This window comes from Rhinoraja longicauda, chromosome 34 (genome assembly GCF_053455715.1).
Source record: "Rhinoraja longicauda isolate Sanriku21f chromosome 34, sRhiLon1.1, whole genome shotgun sequence".
Taxonomy (NCBI): domain Eukaryota; kingdom Metazoa; phylum Chordata; class Chondrichthyes; order Rajiformes; family Arhynchobatidae; genus Rhinoraja; species Rhinoraja longicauda.
Genome location: NC_135986.1, coordinates 17,374,740 through 17,400,830, shown reverse-complemented (window position 1 = coordinate 17,400,830; position 26,091 = coordinate 17,374,740). Strand labels below are relative to the sequence as shown.

Genomic DNA, 26,091 nt, shown 5'->3' with positions numbered 1-26,091 from the left:
TCTCTCTCTCTCTCTCTCTCTCTCTCTCCCTCTCCCTCTCTCTCTCTCTCTCTCTCTCCCCCTCTCTCTCTCTCTCTCTCTCTCTCTCTCTCTCTCTCCTCTCCCTCTCTCTCTTCTCTCTCTCTCTCTCCTCTCTCTTCTCCTCCCTCATCTCTCTCTCTCTCTCTCTCTCTCTCTCTCTCTCTCTCTCTCTCTCTCTCTCTCTCTCTCTCTCTCTCCCCCTCTCCCCCTCTGTCTCCCCCTCTCTCCCCCTCTCTCTCTCTCTCTCTCTCTCTCTCTCTCTCTCTCTCTCTCTCTCTCTCTCTCTCTCTCTCTCTCTCTCTCTCCCCCTCTCCCCCTCTGTCTCCCCCCTCTCTCTCTCTCTCTCTCTCTCTCTCTCTCTCTCCCTCTCTCTCTCCTCTCTCTCTCTCTCCCCTCCCTCTAAGCATCTGCCCTTGGTCGTGATCTATCTCTCTCAGGAACGGGGGTACTGATTGAGAATGATCAGCCATGATCACAATGAATGGCGGTGCTGTCTTGAAGGGCCGAATGGCCTCCTCCTGCACCTATTGTCTGTTGGACCAATCTTAAATGCCCCTAATTTGACAAGCACTTAAAATTCATTTGACATGTTCAGACGGGCGCAGTAGTAAAGTCGTAAGAATATCACAAAATGCTGGAGTAACTCAGCAGGTCAGGCAGCATCTCTGGAGAGAAGGAATGGGTGACGTTTCGGGTCGAGACCCTTCTTCAGACCGGAGAATCCATAAGAGTCATCGGTTCATAAGTCCGCACGTTCACAAATTCGGCCCTTCGAGTCCACTCCGCCATTCAATCATGGCTGGTCTATTTCTCCCTTCCAACCCCATTCTCCTGCCTTCTCCCCATAACCCCTGAGACTGGGCTTGTATACACTGGAATTTAGAAGGATGAGAGGGGATCTTATCGAAACGTATAAGATTATTAAGGGGTTGGACACGTTAGAGGCAGGAAACATGTTCCCAATGTTGGGGGAGTCCAGAACAAGGGGCCACACAGTTTAAGAATAAGGGGTCGGCCATTTAGGACTATGAGGAAAAACTTTTTCACTCAGAGATTTGTGAATCTGTGGAATTCTCTGCCTCAGAGGGCAGTGGAGGCCAATTCTCTGAATGCATTCAAGAGAGAGCTAGATAGAGCTCTTAATGATAACGGAGTCAGGGGGTATGGGGAGAAGGCAGGAACGGGGTACTGATTGAGAATGATCAGCCATGATCACATTGAATGGCGGTGCTGGCTCGAAGGGCCGAATGGCCTCCTCCTGCACCTATTGTCTATTGTCTATTGAGACCCATACGAATCAAATAATCTATCTAATCTCTGTGTCTTAACAATATCCACTGACTTGTGGCCTCCACAGCCGTCTGTGGCAGAGAATTCCACAGATTCACCGCCCTCCGACTAAAGAAATCCCTCCTCATCTCCTTCCTGAGGGAACGTCCTTTAATTCTGAGGCTGTGCCCTCTAGTCCTGGACTCTCCCACCAGTGGAAACATCCTCCCCCCTCCTCCCTCACTGTGAAACGACCTCCGGATCCTTCAGTGGAATTAAAATGGATGATTTCTCACACAATGTGGGAAGGCAAATATTGACAGAACATTCTGACCTCATCGAGGATCGCAATAAAAACGGGATTACTAGAAATTACACAGAGAAAGGGTTCGGTATAATGCGATGGGACATTATTCATCCCAGGAGAGGAATCGATCTGCCAACAGTCATAAAAACACAACGAGAGACATGAGACATGAAATTAAATTGACGCGTGGAAAGCCCAGGATTGGGGGATGGGCAAAGATTGGGGAAGGGGGGGGGGGACAGAAGGGGGAGGGGTTGTCCAGTTTGATAGCCACAGGGAAGAAGGATCTCCTGTGGCGTTCGTTCTGTGCTGCCTCTCGGTGGGACCAGTCTGTTGCTGAAGGTTCTCCTCAGGTTGACCAGTGTGTCACGGTCATGGTGGGCCTTATTGTCCGGGATGCTCCGCAGTCCCCCTCCCTGTGAACCCAACTCCAACTCGGAGTCGGCCCTTCCCGACGGGCTTGTCGATCCCGTTGGCGTCCGCGGCCTTTGCCCTGCTGCCCCGGCTCACGGCGGCCAAGAAGACGGCCTTGGCCACCACCGACCGGTAGAACATCTATCTGCAGCATCTCACTGCATCTCACTCCTCCTCACAACATACAGCCGGCTCTGCCCCTTCTTGTACAGGGCCTCAGCTAGAGTCCCGTATTAGGCCCAGGGGGCACTGTAGGCCCTGGGGGTGCTGTAGGCCCGGACGCTGTAGGCCCGGACACTGTAGGCCCCGACACTGTAGGCCCCGACACTGTAAGCCCGGAGAATGTCGGCCCGGACACTGTAGGCCCGGACACTGTAGGCCCGACACTGTAGGCCCGGACACTGTAGGCCCGGACACTGTAGGCCCGGAGAATGTCGGCCCGGACACTGTAGGCCCGGACACTGTAGGCCCGACACTGTAGGCCCGGACACTGTAGGACGGGACACTGTAGGCCCGGACACTGTAGGCCCGGACAATGTAAGCCCGGACTCTGTAGGGCCGGACACTGTAGGCCCCGATAGTTTTGGTCCCGACACTCTAGGTTTCCGACATTTTAGCTCTGGACAGTCTAGGCCCGGAGGCCCGGGTGCCGCCTAACGGAGGTTGCGTAGCAACCCGCCTCTCGGCCCGGGCGGTGGGTGCATGGAACAGGCTGCCAGAGGAGGCAGGAAAAAAACTGCAGAGGCTGGCTTAAATCGAAGGTAGAAACAAAATGCTGGAGTAACTCAGCGGGTCAGGCAGCACCTCGGGAGAGAAGGAATGGGCGACATTTTGGGTCGAGACCCTTCTTCAGACTGATGTTGAGGCTGGGACTATCCCATCATTTACAAAACAGTTGGACAGGTACATGGATGGGACAGGTTTGGAGGGATATGGACCAAACGCAGGCAGGTGGGACTAGTGTAGCTGGGACATGTTGGCTCGTGTAGGCGAGTTGGGCCGAAGGGCCTCTTTCCACACTGTATCACCAGTCATTGAAAGCAGGCAGTGAAGAAAGTGAATGGTATGTTGGCATTCATAGCGAGGGGATTTGAGTTTAGGAGCAGGGAGGTTCTGCTGCAGTTGTACAGGGCATTGGTGAGACCGCACCTGGAGTATTGCGTACAGTTTTGGTCTCCTAATCTGAGGAAAGACATTCTTGCCATAGAGGGAGTACAGAGAAGGTTCACCAGATTGATCCCTGGGATGGCAGGACTTTCATATGAAGAAAGACTGGATAGACTCAGCTTGTACTCGCTGGAATTTAGAAGATTGAGGGGGGATCTTATAGAAACTTACAAAATTCTTAAGGGGTTGGAGAGGCTAGATGCAGGAAGATTGTTCCCGATGTTGGGGAAGTCCAGAACAAGGGGTCACAGCTTAAGGATAAGGGGGAAGTCTTTTAGGACCGAGTTTTTTTGTCACACAGAGAGTGGTGAATCTGTGGAATTCTCTGCCACAGAAGGTAGTTGAGGCCAGTTCATTGACTATATTTAAGAGGGAGTTAGATGTGGCCCTTGTGGCTAAAGGGATCAGGGGGTATGGAGAGAAGGCAGGTACGGGATACTGAGTTGGATGATCAGCCATGATCATATTGAATGGCGGTGCGTACAGGCTCGAAGGGCCGAATGGCCTACTCCTGCACCTATTTTCTATGTTTCTATGTTTCTATGACTGAATGACTCAAACATCTCTGTAGCAAGACATGAACTAGAAGGCAGTTGGAAGGTCCGGTATCGTACACACCACATTCAATATCCCTTTACTAATGTTTCATTTCATTATTTGACGCTTTGTAAATTTCTTAATGTGATACTTGGTTCCGGGTTATTAATTATAGTGGAATAGCGCAAGCCATTAGAGGCAGAGAGCAGAATTAGCTCTCTCGGAGAGACGTCGGTGGTGATATCCGGAGAAATATCTCCTTCGGAAAGGAGATGAGGAGGAATTTCTTCAGTCGGAGGGCGGTGAATCTGTGGGATTCGTTGCCACAGACGGCTGTGGAGGCCACAAGTCAGTGGATATTATTATGGCAGAGATAGATAGATTCTTGATCAGTGCGGGTGTCAGGGGTTATGGGGAGAAGGCAGGAGAATGGGGTTAGGAGGGAGAGATAGATCAGCCGTGATTGAATGGCGGAGTAGAGTTAGTTTACTTTAGAGGTGCTGCTCAGAAACATGCCCCACTGTGGGCATCTACCCGATCTATTCCTCTCATGATTTTATGCACCTCTATAAGATCTCCCCTCATCCTCCTGCGCTCCATGGAATAGAGACCCAGCCTGCTCAACCTCTCCCTGTAGCTCACACCCTCTAGTCCTGGCAACACCCTCGTAAATCTGAGTCTCAGAGTCACAGGGTGGTACAGCCACACACCGGCCAACATGTCCCAGCTACATTAGTCCCACCTGCCCGCGTTTGGCCCATATCCCTCCAAACCCGTCCTATCCATGTACCTGTCTAACTGTTTCTTAAACGTTGCGATAGTCCCAGCCTCAACTACCTCCTCTGGCAGCTCATTCCATACACCCACCACCCCCTGTGGAAAAAGTTACCCCTCAGATTTCTATTAAATCTTTTCCCCCCTCACCTTAAACCCGTGTCCTCTGGTCCTCGATTCCCCTACTCTGGGCAAGAGACTCTGTCGTCTACCCGATCTATTCCTCTCATGATTTTGTACACCTCTATAAGATCTCCCCTCATCCTCCTGCGCTCCAAGGAATAGAGACCCAGCCTGCTCAACCTCTCCCTGTAGCTCACACCCTCTAGTCCTGGCAACATCCTCGTAAATCTTCTCTGAACCCTTTCAAGCTTGAGAAGATCTTTCCTATAACATGGTGCCCAGAACTATAACATGGTGATCAATCATGTTGCCCACAATGATCTTACTGGAGAATGCCGGTACATAGAAAACAGGTGCAGGAGGAGGCCATTCGGCCCTTCGAGCCTGTACGCACCGCCATTCATTGTGATCATGGCTGATCATCCACAATCAGTAACCCGTGCCTGCCTTCTCCCCATATCCCTTGATTCCGCTAGCCCCTAGAGCTCTATCCAACTCTCTCTTAAATCCATCCAGTGATTTGGCCTCCACTGCCCTCTGTGGCAGAGAATTCCACAGATTCACAACTCTCTGGGTGAAAAAGTTCCTTCTCACCTCAGTTTTAAATGGCCTCCTCTTTATTCGTAGACTACAATTTTACAAGTTCTCCTGTTATAGGAGTAGACTTAGCCATTCGGCCCATCGCGCCAACTCCGCCATTCAATGATAGAAACATAGAAAACAGGTGCAGGAGTAGGCCATTCGGCCCTTCGAGCCAGCACCACCATTCGATCTGATCACAGCTGATCATCCACAATCAGTACCCCGTTCCTGCCTTCTCCCCATATCCCTTGATTCCGTTAGCCCCAAGAGCTCTATCTAGCTCTCTCTTGAAAACATCCAGTGAATTGGCCTCCACTGCCCTCTGTGGCAGAGAATTCCACAGATTCACAACTCTGGGTGAAAAAGTTTTTTCTCATCTCAGTCCTAAATGGCCTCCCCTTTATTCTTAAACTGTGACCCCTGGTTCTGGACTCCCCCCAAACATCGGGAACATGTTTCCTGCATCTAGCCTGTCCAATCCCTTAAGAGTTTGATATGGTTCTATAAGATCCCCTCTCATCCTTCTAAATTCCAGTGAATACAAGCCCGGTCGACCCATTCTTTCATGGCTGATCTCTGCCTCCTAATCCCATTTTTCTGCCTTCTCCCCAGAACCCTTGACACCCGTTCTAATCAAGAATATGTCTCACCCAGAGAGTTGTGAATCTGTGGAATTCTCTGCCACAGAGGGCAGTGGAGGCCGATTCACTGGATGGATTTAGGAGAGAGTTAGATAGAGCTCTAGGGGCTAGTGGAATCAAGGGATATGGGGAGAAGGCAGGCACGGGTTACTGATTGTGGATGATCAGCCATGATCACAATGAATGGCGGTGCGTACAGGCTCGCAGGGCCGAATGGCCTCCTCCTGCGGCCATTTTCTATGTTTCCATGTCTCCCACTTGTGTAAAGATAATTTCACCGTGACAATTGAAGCAACAATGGACTATTGAGGAGGGGGGACCTCATTGAAACGTACTGAATAGTGAGCGGCCTGGATAGAGTGGATGTGGAGAGGATGTTTCCACTAGTGGGAGAGTCTAGGACCAGAGGGCACAGCCTCAGAATTAAAGGACGTTCCTTTAGGATGGAGACGAGGAGGAATTTCTTGAGTCAGAGGGTGGTGAATCTGTGGGATTCTTTGCCACAGACGGCTGTGGAGGCCACAAGTCAGTGGATATTTTTAAGGCAGATACAGCGCGGAAACAGGCCCTTCGGCCCACCGGGTCCGCGCCGACCAGCGATCCCCGCACACTAACACTATCCCACACACACTAGGGACAATTTTTACATTTACCCAGTCAATTAACCTACATACCGTTACGTCTTTGGAGTGTGGGAGGAAACCGAAGATCTCGGAGAAAACCCACGCAGGTCACGGGGAGAACGTACAAACTCCGTACAGACGGCGCCCGTAGTCGGGATCGGACCTGAGTCTCCGGCGCTGCATTCGCTGTAAGGCAGCAACTCTACCGCTGCGCCACCGTGCCGCAAATTCTTTGCCACAGACGGCCGTGGAGGCCACAAGTCAGTGGATATCTTTAAAGGTAGAGGTTAGATAAATTCTTGTGCAAGGTGCTGGTTTAAACCGAAGACAGGCACAAAATGGTGGAGTGACTCAGCCGGACAGGCAGTATCTCTGGAGAGAAGGGATGATCAGTGCGGGTGTCAGGGGTTACGGGGGGAAGGCAGGTGAATGGGGTTGGGAGGTAGAGATAGATCAGCCGTGATTGAATGGCGGAGTGGACTCGATGGGGCCGAATGGCCTGATTCTGCACCGAACACTTGTAAGGAGTGTTGCCGTTTTGTTTTCCAGGGCACGTGATGGTTAATGGGCCGGTGACCCCCATCCCAGTGAAAGCTAAGTCCACCACCATAGACGCCATCGTTCCACAGGTTCCAATCGGTGAGTGTGTGCTCACAATGTGCTGCGGAGATTATTGCTTCACCTTCAACCTATTTCATTATCTTGCCGAGCATTGCCATCTTGTTCTCTGGGCAGGGTTGCCAACTGTCCCGTATTGTGGGCTAAATTGTTTTGTCCCGTACGGAACTCCCCTTGTCCCATATTAGGCCCGAGGGGTGCTGTAGGCCCGGACACTGTAGGCCCGGACGCTGTAGGCCCGGACACTGTAGGCCCGGACGCTGTAGGCCCCGACGCTGTAGACCAGTGGTGTCCTGGACCCCACTGTCGGGGCCTACAGTGACCAGTAGCCCCGGACGCTATAGGCCCGAACACTGTAGGCCCAGACACTGTAGGCCCGGACACTGTAGGCCTGGACACTGTAGGCCCGGACACTGTAGGCCTGGACACTGTAGGCCCGGACACTGTAGGCCTGGACACTGTAGGCCCGGACACTGTAGGCCCGGACACTGTAGGCCCGGACACTGTAGGTCCCGACAGTTTAGGTCCCGACACTCTATGTTTCCGACATTTTAGCTCCGGACAGTCTTGGCCCTCCGGCCCGGGCAGCCGCCATTGGTGGAACGAGAGCACGTGGCCGCTGGCTGGGTGAGGTCACGTGGGGCGCGGGGCTGTGAGGTCACCTTGTCCCTTTTTAGGCAGTGAGAAAGTTGGCAACCACTATATCTGGATGTTGTGCCGACAAAAACTCAGGCGCTTTTTTGGAAGATTTTGGATCGCTGTTCCAATGTTCATAATCGTAATCATGATCATACTTTATTAGCCAAGTATGTTTTGCAACATACGAGGTATTTGATTTGCCGTACGGTCACACCAATAAAGATCAACAGGACGCACAAATAAATGTTTAACATGAACATCCCCCACAGCGACTCCCCCACATTCCTCACTGTGATGGAAGGGGAAAGATAGTTCAATCTCTTCCCTTCTTTGTCCTCCCGCGGTCGGGGGCCTCGAGCTTCCGTTGACGGGATGATCTTGGCTCCCGTAGCCGGTGGTCGTGCTCTCCACGTCGGGGCGATCAAGCTCCTGCATTGGGGGGGGGGAATCTCAGCTCCCGCATTGGGGCGATCGGACCCCGGGTCGGGGCTGGTCGAACCTTCCGCGTTCTTTGGAGCTTCCCGACATCGGCCTCTGCCCGAGACTGCGAGCTCCTTGATGTTGAAGTCTGCAGGCCGCGGTTGGAGCGTCGATCCCAGGCAAGGGATCGCAGGCTCCGATGGTGAGTCCACGGTCCCACGGTGGGGCTCAAAGTCAGTCCCGGGCAAGACCGCCAGCTCCACGATGTTAGGCCGCAGAGCGACCGGAGATACGATCCGCAAAACAATCACATCTCCAGCAAGGTATGTCCATACGTTCCCTAAGTCTGTGGGCGGCATGGTGGCGCAGCGGCTGCCTCACGGTCACGGCGCCAGAGACCCGGGTTCAATCCTGACCACGGGTGCTGCCTGCGCGGAGTTTGCACGTTCTCCCTGTGACCTGCGTGGGTTTTGTCCGGGATCTTCAGGTTCCCCCCACACTCCAAAGACGTGCAGGTTTGTAGGTTAATTGTCTTGGTGTAGACAATAAACAATAGACAATAGGTGCAGGAGGAGGCCATTCGGCCCCTCGAGCCAGCACCACCATTCAATGTGATCATGGCTGATCATTCTCAATCAGTACCCCGTTCCTGCCTTCTCCCCATACCCCCTGACTCCGCTATCCTTAAGAGCTCTATCTAGCTCCCTCTTGAATGCATTCAGAGAATCGGCCTCCACTGTCTTCTGAGGCAGAGAATTCCACAGATTCACAACTCTCTGACTGAAAACGTTTTTCCTCATCTCCGTTCTAAATGGCCGACCCCTTATTCTTAATCTGTGTGGCCCCTGGTTCTGGACTCCCCCAACATTGGGAACATGTTTCCTGCCTCTAACGTGTCCAACCCCTTAATAATCTTATACGTTTCGTTAAGATCCCCTCTCATCCTTCTACATTCCAGTGTATACAAGTGTAAATTGTCCCCAGTGTGTGTGTAGGATAGTGTTAGTGTGCGGGGATCGCTGGTCGGCGCCGACCCGGTGGGCCGAAGGGCCTGTTTCCGCGCTGCGTCTCTAAATAAAAAACTACCTCCTCCGGCATCTCGTTCCACACGCCCACCACACTTTGTGTGAAAAAGATACCCCTCAGATTCCTATTAAATCTTTCCCCCCTTGACCTTAAACCTATGTCCTCTGGTCCTCGATTCCCCTACTCTGGGCAAGAGACTCTGGGCATCTGTACTGTTGGTTCCTTGCAGTTGGTAGCTATCGAGGATTTTCAATCTATAAGCCGCTTAACTGCTTAAAGTATCTGCCCTTTTCAATTAATATTTATTGACTGCATTAGTAATCTTTTTTGTAATACATTTCAATGATTCGATGGTACTTTATTGGCACGTGTAAAGGGCGGGCGGTGGCGCGACGGTAGAGTTGCCGCCTCACAGCGCCAGGGGACCCGTGTTCGATCCCGAACGCGGGCGCTGTCTGTACGGAGTTTGCACGTGAACCTCGTGGGTTTTCTCCGGGTGCTCCGGTTTCCTCCCACACTCCAAAGACGTGCGGGTTTGTGGGTTAATTGGTTTTGGTACAAAACATCCTAGTTGGATAGTGTTAGTGTGCGGGGATCGCTGGTCGGCGTGGACCAGGTGGGCCGAAGGGCCTGTTTCCGCGCTGTATCTCTAAACTAAACAAAATTAAAACGCCGTGAAGGCCATTGCGAACACGACTCTTAATTTGTAGGAAGGAACCGCAGGTGCTGGTTTAAAATGAAGACGGACACAAAAAGGTTGGAGTAACTCAGCGGGACGGGCAGCATCTCTGGAGAGAAGGAACGGGTGACGTTTCGGGTCGAGACCCTTCTCCAGACCTGTAGAGACGCAGAGGGAGAGATAGAGTGGATGTGGAGAGGATGTTTCCACTAGTGGGAGAGTCTAGGACCAGAGGGCACAGCCTCAGAATTAAAGGGCGCTCTTTTAGAAAGGAGGTGAGGAGGGACTTCTTTAGTCAGAGGGTGGTGAATCTGTGGAACTCATTGCCACAGACGGCTGTGGAGGCCACAAGTCAGTGGATATATTTAAGGCAGAGATAGATAGATTCTTGATTAGAACGGGTGTCAGGGGTTATGGGGAGAAGGCAGTAGAATGGGGTTAGGAGGGAGAGATCAGCCATGATTGAATGGCGGAGTGGACTCGATGGGCCGAATGGCCTAATTCTACTCCGATAACTTGTGGTCTTGAGTTTAGTTTGTAGTTTTAGTTTTAGAGACACAGCGCACCAACCCACAGGGCCCGCGCCGCCCAGCGATCCCCGCACACTAACACTATCCTACACACACACTAGGGACAATGTTTACATTTACCCAGCCAATTAACCGACAAACCTGCACGTCTTTGGAGTGTGGGAGGAAACCGAAGATCTCGGAGAAAACCCACGCGGGTCACGGGGTGAACGTACAAACTCCGTACAGTCCCATCTGCCAACGCCTGCTGTACCTCCAAAACCAAAACCAAAAACGACCCTCTCTTAACGCTGTATTGAATTTCTACTGCCCCTGAGGCGGCCCAGTTCATTGCCTGTGTGTACATCTGAGCCTAATCTGAGGAAAGACATTCTAGCCCTAATATGAGGAAAGACATTCTAGCCTTAGAGGGAGTACAGAGAAGGTTCACCAGATTGATTCCTGGGATGGCAGGACTTTCATATGAAGAAAGACTGGATAGACTCGGCTTGTACTCGCTGGAATTTAGAAGATTGAGGGGGGATCTTATTGAAACATATAAAATTCTTAAGGGGTTGGAGAGGCTAGATGCGGGAAGATTGTTCCCGATGTTGGGGGAGTCCAGAACCAGGGGTCACAGCTTAAGGATAAGGGGGAAGTCTTTTAGGACCGAGATGAGAAAACATTTCTTCACACAGAGAGTGGTGAGTCTGTGGAATTCTCTGCCACAGAAGGTAGTTGAGGCCAGTTCATTGGTTATATTTAAGAGGGAGTTAGATGTGGCCCTTGTGGCTAAAGGGATCAGGGGGTATGGAGAGAAGGCAGGTACAGGATACTGAGTTGGATGATCAGCCATGATCATATTGAATGGCGGTGTGTACAGGCTCGAAGGGCCGAATGGCCTTCTCCTGCACCTATTTTCTATGTTTCTATGTGACTGGAATCTCATTAGCACCTTCCCTCAATCGGATGAGTTAACGCCGTTTGAAGATCTCGCGCGGCCAATTTCCGTTTAACCTACAGGGTCCCAGGAGTGCCGTGGATCAGAGCGCTAATAACAGCTCCGATTTGTTTAGGCGCTTCGGCACGTGTCGGTGGTTCAGTCCTGCAAAGCCGGCCGCTTCCCTCAGCAGCTTTTATTGCCGCCGTTGGCCATAACAGCCCGGCAATTAAAAATCACAGGCAGAGCCTTTACAGACGCGACTCTGCGATCGACAGGAGAGGGAGGGGGTGGCACGACGCAGTGGCCTGTCTCCGCGCTGCGTCTCTAAGCTAAACGGTATTGCACCGGTGGCCTGGCGGTATCCGGAGACACGGGTTCCATCCCCGACCCCGGGCGCTGCCTGTACGGAGTTTGAACGTTCTCCCCGTGACCCGCGCGGGTTTTCTCTGAGATCTTCGGTCTCCTCCCGCGCTCCAAAGACGTGCAGGTTTGCAGGTTAATTGGCTTGGTGTAAGTGTAAATTGTCACTAGTGTGTGTGTGTGTGTGTGTGTGTGTGTGTCTGTGTCTGTGTGTGTGTGTGCGTGTGTGTGTGTCTGTGTGTGTGTGTGTGTGTGTGTGTGTGTCTGTGTGTGTGTGTGTGTGTGTGTGCGTGTGTGTGCGTATGTGTGCGTGTGTGTGTGTGTGTGTCTGTGTGTGTGTGTGAGTGCGTGTGTGTGTGCGTGTGTGTGTGTCTGTGTGTGTGTGTGTGTGTGCGCGCGTATGTGTGCGTGTGTGTGCGTGTGTGTGTGTGCGTGTGTCTGTGTGTGTGTGTGTTTGCGTGCGTGCATGCGTGCGTGCTTGTGTGTGTGAGTGTATGTGTGTGTGTGTGTGTGTGTATGTGTGTGTGTGTGTGTGTGTGTGTGTGTGGGTGTGCGTGTGTGTGTGTGTGTGTGTGGGTGTGTGTGTGTGCGTGCGTGCGTGCGTGCGTGCGTGCGTGCGTGTGTGTGTCGGATAGCGTTAGTGTGTGCGGGGATCGCTGGTCGGCACGGCCCCGGAGGGCCGAAAGGGCCTGTTTCCGCGCTGTATCGCTAAACTCAACTAAAAAAAAATTAAACTCAAGTCCGTAGAGGTTGGGGCCGGCGGGCGTGATGGAAGCCGGGCTTTCTGGCGCCGCGAGGCAGCGATTCTACCGGCCGCAGGATTCTAAACGCTCCGCGGTGCAGAGCGCGTGGATGAGAGCGTAGCGTTCGTTCTCGTTCTGGATCCCATCGGGGGGGGGACAAAGACAAGCGGGAGATGGTGGAGATTGTGCTGGCTGTGAATGCAAGCTCTCTCTCCCAGCCAGCTCGCTGCACAAGTCCCTCTGTTGGCCCTGCTTACACCCTGCCTCTCGATCCCGCATTAAGTCGGATTAGAACTTAATTCTCATTACTGCATTCATTGGAAGCTGCAAGCACCCGGAGAAAAATCAATGGAACAAGAAAAAGGATTAATCGAGGAGAGAATAGAGCTGTAATTATGCTCCTGCCGCGTGCTTTGAAAGTAATACTTTATCATATCTTCGTAAGATACCCTTGAGGACAAGCCAAAGTGAGTCCCTGCGTATCGAAGACAGGCACAAAATGCTGGAGTAACTCAGCGCGGACAGGCAGCATCTCAGCCGACATTTCGACACCACTCGTACAACCTGTCCAAGTCACCCTGCAACCTCATAGCATCAGTCAAGAGGAGTTGAGTATAGGAGCAAAGAGGTCCTTCTATAGACAATAGACAATAGGTGCAGGAGGAGGCCATTCGGCCCTTTGAGCCAGCACCGCCATTCGATGTGATCATGGCTGATCATTCTCAATCAGTACCCCGTTCCTGCCTTCTCCCCATACCCCCTGACTCCGCTATCCTTAAGAGCTCTATCTAGCTCTCTCTTGAATGCATTCAGAGAATTGGCCTCCACTGCCTTCTGAGGCAGTGAATTCCACAGATTTACAACTCTCTGACTGAAAACGTTTTTCCTCATCTCAGTTCTAAATGGCCTACCCCTTATTCTTAAACTGTGGCCCCTTGTGTTGGACTCCCCCAACATTGGCAACATGTTTCCTGCCTCTAACGTGTCCAACCCCTTAATAATCTTATACGTTTCGATAAGATCTCCTCTCATCCTTCTAAATTCTGCAGTTGTACAGGGCCCTAGTGCGACCGCACCTGGAGTACTGTGTGCAGTTGTACAGGGCCCTAGTGCGACCGCACCTGGAGTACTGTGTGCAGTTTTGGTCTCCAAATTTGAGGAAGGATATTCTTGCTATTGAGGGCGTGCAGCGTAGGTTCACCAGGTTAATTCCCGGAATGGCGGGACTGTCATAGGTCGAAAGACTGGAGCGACTGGGCTTGCATACACTGGAATTTAGAAGGATGAGAGGGGATCTTATCGAAACGTATAAGATTATTAAGGGGTTGGACACGTTAGAGGCAGGAAACATGTTCCCAATGTTGGGGGAGTCCAGAACCAGGGGCCACAGTTTAAGAATAAGGGGTAGGCCATTTAGAACGGAGATGAGGAAAAACATTTTCAGTCAGAGAGTTGTGAATCTGTGGAATTCTCTGCCTCAGAAGGCAGTGGAGGCCAATTCTCTGAATGCATTCAAGAGAGAGCTAGATAGAGCTGTTAAGGATAGCGGAGTCAGGGGGTATGGGGAGAAGGCAGGAACGGGGTACTGATTGAGAATGATCAGCCACGATCACATTGAATGGCGGTGCGTACAGGCTCGAAGGGCCGAATGGCCTCCTCCTGCACCTATTGTCTATTGTCTAGAGACCCTTCTTCAGACTGAGGAAGGGTCCCAACCCGAGATGTCACCCATTCCTTTTTCTCCAGAGATGCTGCCTGACCCGCTGAGTTACTCTTAAAGGATTGGACAGGCTAGATGCAGGAATAAAATGTTCCCGATGTTGGGGCGAGCCCAGAACTAAGGGTCACAGTTTAAGTATAAGGGGTCGGCCATTTTGGACTGAGATGAGGAAAAACTTGTTCACCCAGAGAGATGTGAATCTGTGGAATTCTCTGCCACAGAAGGCAGTGGAGGCCGATTCACTGGATGTTTTCAAGGGAGAGCTAGATAGAGCTCTTGGGGCTAACGGAATCAAGGGATGTGGGGGGAAAGCAGGAACGGGGTACTGATTCTGGATGATCAGCCATGATCACATTGAATGGCGGTGCTGGCTGGAAGGGCCGAATGGCCTCCTCCTGCACCTATTTTCTATGTTTCTATGAACTGCAGATGAATTGTGTAGGAAGGAACTGCAGACGCTTGTTTAAACCGAAGATAGACACAAAATGTTGGAGTAACTCAGCGGGACAGGCAGCATCTCTGGAGAAAAAGGAATGGGTGACGTTTCGGGTCGAGACCCTTCTTCAGACTGAGAGTCACGGGATCAGGGAGACGAGAGGTATAGACGGTGATGTAGAGAGACAAAGAACAACGAATGAAAGATATGCCAAAAAGTAACGATGATAACAGGAAACGGGCCACTGTTAGTTGTTTGCTGGGTGAGAACGAGAAGTTGGTGGGACTTGGGTGGGGGAGGGAGGGATGGAGAGAGAGAGAGGGGTGAAGGTGAAGATAGACACAAAACACTGGAGTAGCTCAGCGGGTCGGGCAGCATCTCTGGAGAGAGGGAACCTTCTGAAGAAGGGTCTTGAGCCGAAACGCCTCCCGTTCCTTCTCACCTGCATTACTCCGGCATTTTGTGCCTTGTCGGGGGAAAAAAACAGGTCAGCGGCAGGAAGCGGGGAAGAGAAGTGAAGATCATTAATCTCCGGGATAATTAGCTGCAAAATTAAACGAGGGGGAGAAAGTGAAATTGAAATGAAAGAACGGTTGATGAATATGGGATAGACGTGGGCAGGAAGCGGTGTTTCCGGTAAACATCAGGCAGGGAATCTTCTGTCTAAAACTGAACGCACGTTTTCCACACAGAGGGTGGTGGATGTATGGAACGAGCTGCCGGAGGAGGTAGTTGAGGCAGGGGACTATAACAGCATTTTAAAAGGCATTTGGACGGGCATGTGGACAGGACAGGTTTCGAGGGATATGGGTCGAACGCAGGCAGGCAGTAACGTTGCCACCTCACGAACCCCGGGTTCGGTCCTCACCACGGGCGCTGTCTGCTCGTTCTGGTGCAAAGCGCATGAAAATATTCAACGCCTAAAAGAAAAGAACAGATAATATAAATATCGAATGATTTCCACTGGGAACTAAAGACAAGGAATTGACCTCGAGGTGAACCAATACTCAGAGAGAACGTTGTCACAACTGTTTACCAAAGGGGTCAATATTTAATCGATACCTTGCACAGGATCTTTACTTAGAGGGCAGGGGAGAAAGTGGCGCGGTGGCGCGGTGGCGCGGCGGTAGAGTTGCTGCCTCACGGCGCCAGAGACCCGGGCTCCATCCCGACTACGGGCGCCGTCTGTACGGAGTTTGTATGTTCTTCCCCCGTGACCTGCGTGGGTTTTCTCCGGGTGCTCCGGTTTCCTCCCACACTCCAAAGACGTGCAGGTTTGTAGGTTAATTGGCTTGGTGTATGTGTAAAAATTGTCCTTAGTGTGTGTAGGATAGTGTTAGTGTGTGGGGATCGTTGGGCGGCACGGACCGAAGGGGCCTGTTTCTTTCAACTCCCCTAAGCTAAACTAAAACTTTAGACTTCGGGGCCTACAACCTGAGAGGAAGGCCCTTCGGCCCACCGAGCCCGTGCCGACCGGTGATCCCCACACACACACGCATACACACACACACATACACACACACACACACACACACACGCACACACACACACACACACACACACACACACACACACACACACACGCACACACGCACACACACACACACACACGCACACACACACGCACACACACACACACACACACACACACCCACCAGACATGTACACACCCCACACACACACACACACACACACACACAGACACACACACACATGCACACACACACACATACACACACACGCACACACACACACACACACACAGACACACACACACACACAAACAGACTAGGGACAATTCACAATTTTCACCCAAGCCAATTCACCTGCAAACCCGCACGCACGTCTTTGGAATGAGGGAGGGAAACCGGAGCGCCTGGAGAAAACCCACGCGGGAGAACGTGCAAACTCCGTACAGACAAGCGCCCGTGGTCGGGATGGAACCCGGGTCTCCGGCGCTGTGAGGCGGCCACTCTACCGCGGCGCCACTTCTCCGTACTATTCTTTATCGCCGCTACAATGCGCGTTAAACATCGACTGCGTGACTGAGGAGAAAAATTGTATGACAATTTCATTGACATCAGCTTAACCTCACCTTGTAGTCAATTACTGCTTCAGCCTTGAAATTGGATGGACCTATTTTATCAGTCACGGTTCTGTTGTGAGAGTCCACAGTGTTTAACTGCCACGTGTCCTAGCCACAGAATAATAACATTCTTACACGCTGCAGCTTATAAAGGCCCTTTTAACGCAATAATGCACAGATACTCTGCACAATGCTGTCGAAACATTCGAGATGCGGCGCGGAAAAAGGCCCTTCGGCCCACCGAGTCCGTGCCGACCGGCGATCTAGCACCACCCCACACGCTATTTTACAGTTTAACGATTTTACCGAAGGCAATTTACCAACAAACCCGCCTTAAAAACATCCTCTGACTTGGCCTCGTTGCCGTCTATGGCAATGAGTTCCACAGATTCACCACCCTCTGACTGAAGAAATCCCTCCTCACCTCCTTTCTTAAGGAACGTCCTGTCATTCTGAGGCTGTGCCCTCTGGTCCTAAACTCTCCCACTAGTGGAAACAATAGACAAAAGACAATAGGTGCAGGAGGAGGCCATTGGGCCCTTCGGCCATTCAATGTGATCATGGCTGATCATCCACAATCAGTACCCCGTTCCTGCCTTCTCCCCATACCCCCTGACTCCGCTATCCTTAAGAGCTCTATCCAGCTCTCTCTTGAATGCATTCAGAGAATTGGCCTCCACTGCCTTCTGAGGCAGAGAATTCCACAGATTCACAACTCTTTGACTGAAAAAGGTTTTTCCTCATCTCCGTTCTAAATGGCCGACCCCTTATTCTTAAACTGTGGCCCCTGGTTCTGGACTCCCCCAACATTGGGAACATGTTTCCTGCCTCTAACGTGTCCAACCCCTTAATAATCTTATACGTTTCGATAAGATCCCCTCTCATCCTTCTAAATTCCAGTGTATACAAGCCTAGTCGCTCCAGTCTTTCAACATATGACACTCCCACCATTCCGGGAATTAATCTAGTAAACCTACGCTGCACGCCCTCAATGGCAAGAATATCCTTCCTCAAATTTGGAGACCGAAACTGCACACAGTACTCCAGGTGCGGTCTCACTAGGGCCCTGTACAACTGTAGAAGGACCTCTTTGCTCCTATACTCAACTCCTCTTGTTATGAAGGCCAACATTCCATTGGCTTTCTTCACTGCCTGCTGTACCTGCATGCTTCCTTTCACTGACTGATGCACTAGGACACCCAGATCTCGTCGTACGTCCCCTTTTCCTAACTTGACACCATTCGGATAATAATCTGCCTTCCTATTCTCTCCACATCCACTCTATCCAGGCTTTTCACTATTCTGTACGTTTCAATGAGGTCCCCCCTCCTCGTTATTCTAAACTCCAGCGAGTACAGGCCCAGTGCCCACAAACGCTCATCGTACGTTAACCCACTCATTCCTGGGATCGTTCTCGTAAACCTCCTCTGGACCCTCTCCAGAGCCAGCACACCCGTCCTCAGATATGGGGCCCAAAACTAGTTGAGTTTAGCTTATTCTTTATTGTCACGTGTACTGAGGTACAGTGAAAAGCTTTAGTTGCGCGCCAACCAGTCAGCGGAAAGACAGCACACGATTACAATCGAGCCGTTTACAATGTTGTAAATACATGATAAGGGAATAACGTTTAGTGTGAGGTAAAGCTAGCAAAGTCCGATCGATGATAGACCGAGGGTCACCAAAGAGGTAGATAGTAGTTCAGCACTGCTCTCTGGTTGTGGTAGGACGGTTCAGTCACCTGATAACAGCCGGGAAGAAACTGCCCCTGAATCTGGAGGTGTGCGTTTTCACACTTCTGTACCTCTTGCCCCGATGGGAGAGGGGAGGAGAGGGAGTGACCGGGGGTGAGACTGGTCCGTGATTGTGCTGCTGGCCTTGCCGAGGCAAAGTGAGGTGTCGGTGAGGTGGTTATCCACTTTGGCGGCAAAAACAAGGAGGCAGATTATTATCTCAATGGAGTTAGGTTAGGTAAGGGGGAGGTGCAGCGAGACCTGGGTGTCCTTGTACACCAGTCACTGAAAGTTGGCGTGCAGGTACAGCAGGCAGTGAAGAAAGCTAACGGCCTTCTTAACGAGAGGATTTCAGTATAGGAGAACTTCTGCAGTTGTATAGTGAGACCCTGGTGAGACCACATCTGGAGTATTGTGTCCAGTTTTGGTCTCCTAATTTGAGGAAGGACATCCTTGTAATTGAGGCAGTGCAGCGTAGGTTCACGAGATTGATCCCTGGGATGGCGGGACTGTCATATGAGGAAAGATTGAAAAGACTAGGCTTGTATTCACTGGAGTTTAGAAGGATGAGAGGGGATCTTATAGAAACATATAAAATTATAAAAGGACTGGACAAGCTGGATGCAGGAAAAATGTTCCCAATGTTGGGGGAGTCCAGAACCAGGGGCCACACACAGTCTTAGAATAAAGGGGAGGCCATTTAAAACTGAGGCGAGAAGGAACTTTTTCACCCAGAGAGTAGTGAATTTGTGGAATTCTCTGCCACAGAGGGCAGTGGAGGCCGATTCACTGGATGGATTTAAGAGAGAGTTGGATAGAGCTCTAGGGGCTAGCGGAATCAAGGGATGTGGGGGAAAGCAGGAATGGGGTACTGATTGTGGCCAAATCACTGGATGGATTTAAGAGAGAGTTAGATAGAGCTCTAGGGGCTAGCGGAATCAAGGGATATGGGGAGAAGGCAGGCACAGGTTACTGATTGTGGACGATCAGCCGTGATCACGATGAATGGCGGTGCTGGCTGGAAGGGCCGAATGGCCTCCTCCTGCACCTGTTTTCTATGTTTCTATGGAGTCGATGGAAGGGAGGTTGGTTTGGGCGTGTGATGGTCCGGGCTACGTCCACGGTTCGCGGCGAATCCTCGCGGGACTTGGACGGAGCTGGTAAAAACGGTAGAAGTTGGTGAGAGTTGTAGGGGACATGCCGAACCCCTTCGAGCCCTCTGAGGTGTGAGGTTTTTTAACCGTGCCGTCGATGTAGTTGCCTCACCGAGAGATCGTCTAATCGAAAGAGGTAAGAATGGAACTAATGAAAGTGAAAAAAAGAATTAGAAAAGGAATTGAAAAGACTTAACACACTGATTGATTAAGTTCAGAAGAAAAGCTCTCTTCTGGAAAACAAGAACGAACTATTAATTTCTGGCACTGTTCCATGAATGAAGAGATAAGGGTGAAACTAAATTAAATAACAAATAATGGAGACTGTCGGCAAAAATATAGAAAGGAAAGTAAATAGATTATGGGATGCTGGAGCAAAGGTTAAGTGAAAACCAATTCAAAAAGCGAAGGGAAAATAAATTTTATTGAATGGATGCAATGCGGAAACAGGCCCTTCGGCCCACCGAGTCCATGCTGACCATTAACTGCCCGGCTGTATACGACAACTCTCGTTGTTTGTTTGTTCCTGAACTACAGCCAAAGCGGTACACGATAGCGCGACAGTTTTAGGCCCACCTTAATCACCGTCGTCCCTAAGGTGCTAATGGAAGAAGTTTCATCGAAATCGGTGTGGTATTTTTTAATGTATTCACATTTTAAAGTTTAAATCTATCTCCAAGGGAAGGTGGGGGAGGGGGGGGAGGGAGGGGAAGGGGAGGGGAGGGGGTGGATGGGAGAGGGGGAGGGGAGGAGGGAGGGGAAGGGGAGGGGATGGGGATGGGGTGGAGGGGAGAGGGGGAGGGGAGGGGGTGGATGGGAGAGGGGTAGGGGAGGAGGGAGGGGAAGGGGAGGGGATGGGGTGGAGGGGAGAGGGGGAGGGGAGGAGGGAAGGAGGGAGTGGGAGAGGAGGGGGTGCTGCACCAATGCAGGAGAGGTTTGGGCCCAACGGGTCCACTTGGTCTAGTTTATACTATTCCTACACGAGTTTAGTTTAGTTTAGAGATACAGCGCGGAAACAGGCCCTTCGGCCCACCGTGCCCGTGCCGTCCAGCGATCCCCGCACACTAACACTATCCTACACACACTAGGGACAATTTTTCCATTTGCCCAGCCAATTAACCTACAAACCTCACGTTTTTGGAGTGTGGGAGGAAGCTGAAGATCTCGGAGAAAACCCACGCAGGTCACGGGGAGAACGTACAAACTCCGTACAGACAGCGCCCGCGGTCGGGATGGAACCTGGGTCTCCGGCGCTGTGAGGCAGCAACTCTACCACTGCGCCACCGCGCCGCCCTACACAATAGTGCGCAGGAACGAAGTGCAGATGCCGGTTTACACCGAAGATAGACACAAAATGGCGGAGTAACTCAGCGGGTCAGGCGACATCTCTGGAGAGAAAGAATGGGTGACGTTTCGGGTGGTCGAGACCCTTCTTCAGACTGAGAGTCAGGTAACGGGAGATGTAGACGGGTGATATAGAATAAATGAATGAATGAAATCTCTCTGCATCTCTCACCGTCTATATCTCTGTGTTTCCCTACCCCCCCGACTCTCAGTCTGAAGAAGGGTCTCGACCCGAAACGTCGCCCGTTCCTTCTCTCCAGAGATGCTGCCCGACCCGCTGAGTTACTCCGCCATTTTGTGTAGGAAAATAACTGCAGATGCTGGTACAAATCGAAGGTATCACAAAATGCTGGAGTAACTCAGCGGGACGGGATTATTATTTAATAGACAATGGACAATAGGTGCAGGAGGAGGCCATTCGGCCCTTCGAGCCAGCACCGCCATTCAATGTGATCATGGCTGATCATTCTCAATCAGTACCCCGTTCCTGCCTTCTCCCCATACCCCCTGACTCCGCTATCCTTAAGAGCTCTATCTAGCTCTCTCTTGAATGCATTCAGAGAATTGGCCTCCACTGCCTTCTGAGGCAGAGAATTCCACAGATTCACAACTCTCTGACTGAAAAAGTGTTTCCTCATCTCCGTTCTAAATGGCCGACCCCTTATTCTTAAACTGTGTGGCCCCTTGTTCTGGACTCCCCCAACATTGGGAACATGTTTCCTGCCTCTAACGTGTCCAACCCCTTAATAATCTTATACGTTTCGATAAGATCCTCTCTCATCCTTCTAAATCCCAGTGTATACAAGCCTAGTCGCTCCAGTCTTTCAACATATGACAGTCCCGCCATTCAGGGAATTAACCTAGTAAACCTACGCTGCACGCCCTCAATAGCAAGAATATCCTTCCTCAAATTTGGAGACCAAAACTGCACACAGTACTCCAGGTGCGGTCTCACTAGGGCCCTGTATAACTGCAGAAGGACCTCTTTGCTCCTATACTCAACTCCTCTTGTTATGAAGGTCAACATTCCATTGGCTTTCTTCACTGCCTGCTGTACCTGCATGCTTACTTACAGTGACTGATGCACTAGGACACCCAGATCTCGTTGTAGGTCCCCTTTTCCTAACTTGACACCATTCAGATAATAATCTGCCTTCCTATTCTCACCACCAAAGTGGATAACCTCACACTTATCCACATTAAACTGCATCTGCCATGCATCCGCCCACTCATACAACCTGTCCAAGTCACCCTGCAACCTCATAGCATCCTCCTCACAGTTCACACTGACACCCAGCTTTGTATCATCTGCAAATTAGCTTTCCCTTTAATTCCCTTTCCCTTAATTCCCTTTCACCTTTGTCCCTTCGTCCGACATACCGTGATGGGAATTGAAAGGCTCTTTATTATTTTCCAGCGAAGCGCATTTTTCTTCTGAACTTAATCAAGTGGCTTAACCAGCTGTGTCCTCCCCACTGTACTAAGGACGTTGTAGAAGCTAGAAAGGGTGCAGAGAGGATTTACGACAATGTCGCAGCCTCACATAGTGACAGGAGTAGAATTAGGCCATTCGGCCCGTCGAATCATTGACTTAGATGAAGCGATTAGAAGTAACATTAGCAAATTTGCAGTCGACACAAAGCTGGGTGGCAGTGTGAGCTGTGAGGAGGATGCTATGAGGTTGCAGGGTGACTTGGACAGGTTGTGTGAGTGGGCGGATGCATGGCAGATGCAGTTTAATGTGGATAAATGTGAGTTTGGTGGCAAGAACAGGAAGGCAGAGTATTATCTGAACGGTGTCAAGTTAGGAAAAGGGGACGTACAACGAGATCTGGGTGTCCCAGTGCATCAGTCACTGAAAGGGAGCATGCAGGTACAGCAGGCAGTGAAGAAATCCAATGGAATGTTGGCCTTCATAACAAGAGGAGTTGAGTATAGGAGCAAAGAGGTCCTTCTGCAGTTGTACAGGGCCCTAGTGAGACCGCACCTGGAGTACTGTGTGCAGTTTTGGTCACCAAATTTGAGGAAGAGCATTCTTGCTATTGATGGCGTGCAGCCTAGGTTCACCAGGTTAATTCCCGGAATGGTGGGACTGTGGTATGTAAGGAAACAGGCCCTTCGGCCCACCGGGTCCGCGCCGACCAGCGATCCCCGCACACTAACACCATCCTACACCCACGAGGGACAATTTGTACATTCACCAAGCCAATTAACCGACAAACCTGCACGTCTTTGGAGTGTGGGAGGAAACCGAAGATCTCGGAGAAAACCCACGCAGGTCACGGGGAGAACGTACAAACTCCGTACAGACAGCACCCGTAGTCGGGATCGAACCCGGGTCTCCGGCGCTGCATTCGCTGTAAGGCGGCAACTCTACCGCCGCGCCACCGTGACCGCCCTCTGACTAAAGAAATTCCTCCTCACCTCCTTCTAAAGGAGCGCCCTTTAATTCTGAGGCTGTGCCCTCTGGTCCTAGACTCTCCCACTAGTGGAAACATCCTCTCCACATCCACTCTATCCAGGCCGCTCACTATTCTATACGTTTCAATGAGGTCCCCCCTCGACCTTCTAAACTCCAGCGAGTACAGGCCCAGTGCCGACAAACGCTCATCGTAGGCCAACCCCACTCATCACTGGGATGTTGCCAGGACCCGAGGGCTTTTGGGAAGAGGTGGGGCAGGCTACAACTTTATTCCTTGGAGCGCAGGAGGATGAGGGGTGATCACCTGATGAGAGGTGTATATAGTGGTTGCCAACTATCTCACTCCCAAACAAGGGACAAGGTGACGTCACCACCCTGCCCCCCATGTGACCTCACCCAGCCAGGGGCCACGTGCTCCCGCTCCACCAATGGCGGCCGCCTGGGCCGAGAGGCGGGTTGCTAGGCAACCTCCGTTAAGCGGCGCCCGGGCCTCCGGGCCTACACTGTCCGGGCCTACACTGGGTGGCACCCGGGCCTCCGGACATACACCGTCCCCCGGGCCTACAGCGTCCGGGCCTACAGTGGTCCGGGCCTACACTGGGTGGCACCCGGGCCTCCGGACATACACCGTCCCCCGGGCCTACAGCGTCCGGGCCTACAGTGTCCGGGCCTACAGTGTCCGGGTGTACAGTGTCTGGGCCTACAGTGTCCGGGCCTACAGTGTCCGGGCCTACTGTGTCCAGGCCTACAGTGTCCGGGCCTACGGTGTCCGGGCCTGAAGTGTCCGGGTCTACAGTGTCTGGATCTACACTGTCCGGGCCTACAGTGTCCGAGCCTACAGTGTCCGGGCCTACAGCGTCCCCCTGGGCCTACAGCGTCCCCCGGGCCTACAGTGTCCAGGCCTACAGCGCCCCCCGGGCCTAATACGGGACAAGGGCCTTCCCGTACAGGACAAACCAATTTTGCCCAAAATACGGGATGTCCCGGCTAATACGGGACAGTTGGCAACCCTAGGTGTATACGATCATGAGGGGAATAGATCAGGGGGATGAGTATTTTACCCAGAGTAGGGGAATGGAGAACAAGAGGACACAGGTTTAAGGTGAGAGGGAGAGTCTAGGACCAGTTCAGTTCAGTTCAGTTCAATTTAGTTCATTGTCACGTGTACCGAGGTACAGTGAAAAGCTTTTGCTGCGCGCTAACCAGTCAATGGAAGGACTACATGCGATTACAATCGAGCCATTCACAGTGTGTAGTTACATGATAAGGGAACAACGTTTAGTGCAAGGTAAAGTCCAATCAAAGATAGTTCACGAGTTACCAATGAGGCCGATAGCAGTTCAGGACTGCTCTCCTGGGACCAGAGGCCACAGCCTCAGAATAAAAGGACGTACTTTTGGAAAGGAGATGAGGAGGAACTTTGTTAATCAGAGGGTGGTGAATCTGTGGAATTCTTTGCCACAGACGGCTGTGGAGGCCACAAGTCAGTGGATGTTTTTAAGGCGGAGATTGATAGATTCTTGATTAGTGCGGGCTTCAGGGGAGAAGGCAGGAGCATGGGGTTGAGAGGGAGAGATAGAGCAGCCATGATTGAATGGGGGAGTAGATCTGATGGGCCGAATGGCCTAATTCTGCTACTGGAACTTATGGACTTGTGAACATTTAATAGGAATTTTCCACGCTGAAACACGGGCGAATGGGACTAGTGTGGACAGAACATGGATGAGTAGGCCCAAAGGATTTTTGTCCTTGCTGCATGACCTTAGTTTAGCCTTCGAGATACCGCGCGGAAACTGGCCTCTCAGCCCACCGGGTCCGCGCCGACCAGCGATCCCCGCACACTAACACTATCCTACACACACTGGGGACAATTTACACTTGGACCAAGCCGATTAACCTACAAACCCGCACGTCTTCAGAGTGTGGGAGGAAAGCGAAGATCTCGGAGAAAACCCACGCGGGTCACGGGGCGGAGAACGTACAAACTCCGTACGGACAGCGCCCGTGGTCGGGATGGAACCCGGGTCATTCAGAGTGGAAGCAGGCCCTTCGGCCCAACATGCCCACACCGACCAACATGTCCCATCTATCACGTCCCAACACTTTCCTACACACACACACACACACACACACACACACACACACACACACACACACACACATACACACACACACACACACACACACCTCTGTAAGATCAGACCTTGCCTTCTGCCACAGGCGCAGCAAGATACCACAGTTCAGCAGAGGGCACAGAGAAGATTTACGGGGGTGTTGCCAGGACTAGAGGGTGTGAGCTACAGGGAGAGGTTGAGCAGGCTGGAACTCTATTCCATGGAGCGCAGGAGGATGAGGGGCGATCTTATAGAGGTGCACAAAATCATGAGAGGAATAGATCGGGTAGACGCACAGAGTCTCTTGCCCGGAGTAGGGGAATCGAGGACCAGAGGACACGGGTTTAAGGTGAAGGGGGAAAGATTTAACAGGAATCCGAGGGGTAACTTTTTCACACAGAGGGTGCTGGGTGTGTGGAACGAGCTGCCGGAGGAGGTAGTTGAGGCTGGGACTATCCCAAAGTTTAAGAAACATTTAGACAGGTACATGGATAGGACAGGTTTTGAGGAATATGGGCCAAGTGGACCCGTTGGGCCCAAACCTCCCATGCATTGGTGTACTACTCTCTCTTTTCCCCTCCCCTCCCCCCCCTTCCCCTCCCCACCTACTCCATCCCCCTCAACCCCCCTTATCCCCCCTCCCCCCCTCCCTCCCTCCCTCCACTCCCCTCCCTCCCTTCCTCCCCACTT

General features: G+C 51.7%; 1 protein-coding gene across 1 annotated transcript in view; it reads left to right on the top strand.

Moving 5' to 3' along the window:
• LOC144609614 (pyruvate carboxylase, mitochondrial-like) overlaps window positions 1-26,091 on the top strand; it is an 87,858-nt gene that overhangs the window by 5,058 nt on the left and 56,709 nt on the right. The window contains exon 3 of the mRNA XM_078428113.1: window positions 7,008-7,097. Within this exon, the coding sequence (XP_078284239.1) occupies window positions 7,008-7,097 (90 nt within the window). The remainder of the gene's footprint in view (window positions 1-7,007; window positions 7,098-26,091) is intronic.